The sequence below is a fragment of the Leptonychotes weddellii genome, chromosome 2, assembly GCF_054177405.1.
Source record: "Leptonychotes weddellii isolate Sample4059 chromosome 2, ASM5417740v2, whole genome shotgun sequence".
Taxonomy (NCBI): Eukaryota; Metazoa; Chordata; class Mammalia; order Carnivora; family Phocidae; genus Leptonychotes; species Leptonychotes weddellii.
In genome coordinates this window covers 167,427,246-167,433,245 of record NC_138370.1, presented here as the reverse complement: position 1 = coordinate 167,433,245, position 6,000 = coordinate 167,427,246, and the positions used below count along the sequence as shown (strand labels likewise).

The window sequence follows — 6,000 nt, the reverse complement described above, 5'->3', positions numbered from 1 at the left end:
CAGCCATCAGAAAAGATGAATACCCAACTTTTACATCAATATGGATGGGACTGGAGGAGATTATGCTAAGTGAAATAAGTCAAGCAGAGAAAGTCAATTATCATATGGTTTCACTTATTTGTGGAACATAAGGAATAGCATGGAGGACATTAGGAGAAGGAAGGGAAAAATGGGGGTGGGAATTGGAGGGAGAGATGAACCATGAGAGACTACGGACTCTGAGAAACAAACAAGGTTTTAGAGGGGAGGGGGGAGGGGGGATTGGTTAGCCCGGTGATGGGTATTAAGGAGGGCACGTACTGCATGGAGCACTGGGTGTTATACGAAAACAATGGATCGTGGATAACCACATCAAAAACCAACGATGTATTGTATGGTGGCTAACATAACGTAATAAAATTTTAAAAATAAATAAATAAATAAATAAATAAATAAATAATACCTCAGATAAGCCCCTGAGGCTGGAGGCAAAGGCCTGGCGCCTCAGAAGGATAGGGGAGCTCCAGGTTTTAAAGCAGTTTTATAAATGAATGCACTGGGTGATTGCTCAGCTGTCTTACGAATATCAGATGGTAAGAGCACTAATGAAATCTTTGATCCCAATTCTAATCCAAAAAAATCTTCGGTGGTTAGTAACCACTAACCAGGCCAGGCCTCATCATGGAAATGCCCATGTGCGTGGTTATGGGAACTGAGTGTGAGGTTCTGCTCAGCTTTCACCTGCCAAGTGGCTCACAACCGCCTTGAGTTATTGCTGGGAGGGGTGGCTTCTATCTGGACACCAGAGGACCCCTCCGCAGACTCCCAGGAGCCCTGTAGGCCCTTCCTTGTCAGCACAGCTCGCTGGAACTGTGGCCGACCACACTCCGCTGGCCTCCCCCAGCCCTGGAAGGGGCCACATCTTCTCCACGATAAAGGCCCAGCACCTGGCACAAGGCCAGGAAGACAGAGTGGGCTCAATGAAAGAGTCCTGAACCAGTCAACAGAGAAAAAAGTGATGGAGGGAGTGAACAAAGGGAAGAATGGAGGCAGGAAGGACAAGTAGCTGCTGAGCCAGGATGCACGAGCAGAGGAAGTAAAGGAGTGTTAGGCGGACCCAGAGCGAGAGAAGAGAGCCAGATGCCGTATTGCTCTCCATGGTTCCAGTATGAACAACAATGATGGACATACTAGGTGCTCAATAAATTATGCCCATGAACACTAACTGGGTGCTTTCTGTCCGCGGACCCTGCGCTAAGCCGTTTACATGGATTGCCCACTTAATCTGCACGTGAAAAGAAGGAGCTGTCATTACTTGTGGCAAAGTGGTTAAGGCCCCAGTGAGAGATGATGCTGACTCCCCTGTCAAGGCAGGAGAGACACGGTCCAATTTCTGTCACTATCATTGCTCTCCCTTCTTACTAGAAAGGCAGCTCTGCATGAAGCTCATGGATTCTAAAGTCAGACAGCCCGAGTTCAAGTCCCAGCCCAGCCACTCAGTGGTAGAAGGCTGGGTGACTGAGTTCACTTCCTTGAACTCTCTGTGCCCGGCTCTCTCACACAAACCGTGCTAGGGCACATGGACCATTGTGAAAACTAGTGAAGTCAGGACATGCTGTAAGCACTACATTTAAGTGGTAGCCTTTGAAACAGGATTCCATATTGCCCAAACCCACACACCCTTCCTCCTGTTGCTGTTGGGAGAGGGGTTGGTGCTAATCCCTTCTTCCCCACCCCCCCACTTGGCAATTATGATCTTCTCAGTCTTTGGGGGTTAAAATCAGAGAATCGCAGAATGTGGGAACGAGGTGGGCCTTGTTGACCCCAAGGTGAAAGTCACCATTTTACTGATGATAATAAGAGAAACTAGGGAGAGAGGAGGAAGGAAATTTAGCATTTATTCATCTATGTTAAATGCAGCTAAAAGATGTAATAGTGAATCTGTCCAGATTTCACCAGAGGGTGAGTGACCAAGTCTAGGACAGAATCCAAAGTCCCAGATTCCAATGTGGGGTCAGCTGAGGACACACAGTATGAAACATCTTTATCTGCCTGAGGAGAGGCGTCTTCAGATGGTTTAAACTAAACTGCTCATGGTCTCTGACAAGATGAAATGGCTAGCAAGGGAGGGCAGCCTTCTGAATTCCTGTGGCTAGAGCATGCCACAGACCCCCACTTCCCCAGGCCTTGCTACCCACTCCCATTGCACCAGTGGTTCCATGGGGACAGCTCTAAATGCAGAGCCTGGAAGTTTGGAAGAACCTAGCTCCAGCTACCCTGCCTTGAGGCACTTGCTTGTCCATCCACCCTCCTGGAGCGGGAACCACAGCATCATTACTGGAGAACAACCTGGTTCAGGGCTGCCAAAATGGTGGTGGTGTTGGGGCAAAGTAGGGTGGTGTGGAGCAAAGCCGACTCCGGCTCTTGCCGTGCCTGGATTCAGACCGAGGGCATCTAGGCTGGATGGAAAATGGCTCTTCTCCCTCTCCCCGGGAGAGGCACGCTGCCATGCTCACGTGTAATCCTTTCAGAGGCTTCTGGCCTGGTCGCCCAGCCTGGAAGCTGCTCCAAGACCTGGTTCCTAAGTTACTCTCCCTCCCGCCTCTCCTGCCTTCTCACTCCATGTCCCGGCATCATTCATCTGCCTGGAATTCCATCCCCTAATCCAGGCCCCTTCTTTTCCCTCTAACGGGAATGTCCTTCCTGCCCCCTGCCTGGCTTTACCTTTATTCATTCTTTCACACTCAAGTCAGGCATCATCTCCTCCATAAAGCTTCTCTGAGGTATTCTTCTGAGAGGTCTCCATTTTGTACTCCCATAATTCCACTTGGAAACTTCCATCAGGGTTATTTACCATTTTGTGTATAATGTTCTCTCTATGGGTCTGGCCCTCATAGGAGTGGGTTTCTTGATGGCAGGTACCATGACTTTTGTCTTTGAATCTTCACTCTCTAGCCCAGGGCTGGCACATGGCGTTGAGTGTGTGACTTGGAAGCCTTTGTTCAAGTCGTTCTTAATTCACCGAAGAGAAAGTCTGGCCAAAGCATTTCAGCATTTCGACATATGCAAAACGATCATATACAGAAGGTTGGGAATACAAAACAAAATTCACAAACCGGCACAGCGCTTAGGGGTCAAGAAACAACAGCATAAATTCCGTGATGGGGCAGGGGCTGGAGAAGTGGCTGCCCACAGTGACAATGAGGGAACTCAGCAACTCAGAGGCAAAGGAATGTGGAGCGTGGCCACGGACTTCTTGTGGAATCTGGAGGACAATGCTTCCTGCTTTATGAAGGAAACCATATCCTCTACCTGCAACATGACGACTGCAATTCTACACCACAAACCGGAGTGACAGATGTTTCCCTTTTAGACCAAATATGGAAGCTATAGTTATTATGTAGGCAGAGAATTTTGCCTAACTCCTAATTTTTAAAAATCAAAACTGACTTTATACCCAACCCAGAAAATCTGTTCCATGTTACACAGAGAGTCCCTAAGAAGACTTAGAAATAAATGTCTGTGGTTCCACCAACAGGCTGAACGTCGGGGGACCCTCCTCAGGGACACTCCCTGCGTGGAGACACAGAGGAAGTGAACCCAACAACAGTACATCAGAAACTTGAGACAACCATGAGGGGCAGAGCGCCAAAACACTGTATGAGCAGACATTGCTGGCCTTTGCATAATTAATTCCAAGAGTCCTACAAACAGAGAGAGGAAGTTCAACCTTGACAAAGTCTAGGTTTGCTGCTTTGTTAATTAAACCCCCTCCTCCATTGAACACACACACACACACACACACATACACACTGTGGTGTAAGACACACATATTGTGCTATATTACCTCATTTTAACTCCTTGGTTCAAGATACATATACACTTCTAAAGTACTTTTCAAATTCACCAGGAAATGTAATCAACCCATTGGTCTTACCCTGAGGTAGTTGAGGGTGAAATTTGTTAGTCCCATCCTGGTGATGTTTTTGGACAGCTGATCCAGGACCTGAGGATCTTGTGCCTAAATAGGAAAAAGAGAATCATGTATTTTATCTCTGCAAGATGGTGCCAAGAAAGTCTCAGACTGGGCTACAGTTGCTAAGAAATGCAATCTCAACACTGTCGGTTTTTCTCAGAGGGGACGTTGCTGGAGATAATTTAATTTACATTTTGAAGACACTTGCATATAATGGCTCAAGGACATGTTTGGATCAATGATGCAAGATCTGTTGCCAGGTAGAACCAAAATGAGTCAGGCATGCTTTTAGTCCTTGGGAGAAACAGCCTTACTTCCTCTGTGAGAGGTCCCCATGTCTTCAGGAGGAGGGTCATGAAGTCCTGTCAGGACACTTCCAAGTCTCTGGCACTCAGCAGAGGAGGCAGGGTCTCTGGATTTGGTAGAGCCAGGCTTTAGGATTGGCCTTTGTTTCCAAGACTATATCTGAAAACTTTGTCACTTCTATGAAATTATATGTGTGTGTGTGTGTGTGTATATATATATATGTATATATATATATTTAAGAATTCTAAATTTCTTCCCCATTAAGCTAAGGTTAGAAATAGATGTCCTCAAAAGCATCACATTTTCCAAAATATCTGCCACATTTAAAAGAGGGATGTAATGTTCCATGGGCAACCCCATATGTTCTGGTGGGCTACAAAAAAAATAAAAATTCTTTCTGGATTTCATTGTGAGATGAGTCTCTTGGTTGACACTCTTTCTTTCCATTTGTCTTTCCTTTTTTCTTAACTGGCAGAAGCAAACTGGAGTTAAGCAGAGAGAGACTCAATAAACATCGTTTTTGTCTTCATGTCTGTAGTCATGAGACTACCTAGGTTATCTTAACACTTTAATTTAGACTTTCCTGTACTTAAATTTCCTCAGAGTCATGCAACCAATTGACTTTGTGTATTTCAACAAAATACGAAAGTCAGAGAAAAGAGTCTGAGCGTGTCACTTCTCATGTCAGTTTCTGGGAAGGGGTCCTCTGTGACACGGAGCCAGTATTTATGGAAGCCCTTTCACGTGCCGGGAAGAGCTGGTTCTACAGATATGCATCAGGTGGTTGCGGCCAACATCATACACATCAACTTTGCAGACAGAGGACAGGATAATAATAAACGAAAGGAAGGATGCTACTGCTGCCAAAGCTGCTGAAAGCCGGTCACCACTACTTGAAGAGGACCTACTACGTGCCAGGCACTCTTTTACGTCCTTTACACGCATTAACTCTTAATCCTCAAACCAGTCCAGTGAGGCAGACTCTATTACTGTACCCATCTTATAGATGAAGAACTGGGGAGCACAGAGATGCCATGTCACTTGCCCAAAGTCACACAGGAACAGGGATACACACGTATGTGATCTCATTCCAGGGCCTGGGCTCCCGACTGCTACCCTCTGCTGCCTCTTGGTCTATTTTTGAGAACACAAGAATGGCTACTCTGGGATGCTTCAAGGGAGCAGAGGATGTGAACTGGGCTTTGAAAGTGGAGAAGAACTTAGGGGTGTGAATAGGCGGGAAGATTGGAGCAAAGGAGTGGGGTGCCACAGCAGGAAGTACAAGGTCAATGGGAAGGGGAGAGATTGGGTTAACCGGTAGGGAGGAGAGGGTCGAGGACAAAAGCCTGGGGAGACAGACTGGAATTGGATAGTCAGGAGACAGATGGCTCCTCAGCCTGGGTTTTGGAGTCCGTACCAGCAGAGTTGAAATCTTGACTTACCACTTGCTGGCTGAGAAACATGGAGCAATGTATCAAGCCCGAACCTTGGGTTTCTCACTTCTAAAGCAGGGATAATGATCCTGCAACTCTCTGGGTTACCGGGAGGGTTAAACAGAATGTGTACAGACGCTTAGCACAAGACCTGGCATAGCAAACACCCAGTAAATATTAGCTACTCTTATTGTATTCTCTTTTGATTGTACAGGGTCTTAAAAATCAGGCTCATTAAGTCTGATTTTGCTCCAAAGCTTTTTCACAGAAACTGCTGCATCATGCATTATGGAAGAGGGATTTATT

At 46.4% G+C, this 6,000-nt stretch overlaps 1 protein-coding gene across 11 annotated transcripts in view; it reads right to left on the bottom strand.

Annotated features, from left to right (window-relative positions):
- Positions 1–6,000, bottom strand: part of LDB2 (LIM domain binding 2) — a 376,618-nt gene that overhangs the window by 70,539 nt on the left and 300,079 nt on the right. For all 11 annotated transcript variants that reach the window (XM_031039207.2, XM_081812577.1, XM_031039210.2 and 8 more), the window contains exon 5: positions 3,917–4,000. In XM_031039207.2, coding sequence (XP_030895067.1) covers positions 3,917–4,000 — 84 coding nt within the window. The remainder of the gene's footprint in view (positions 1–3,916; positions 4,001–6,000) is intronic.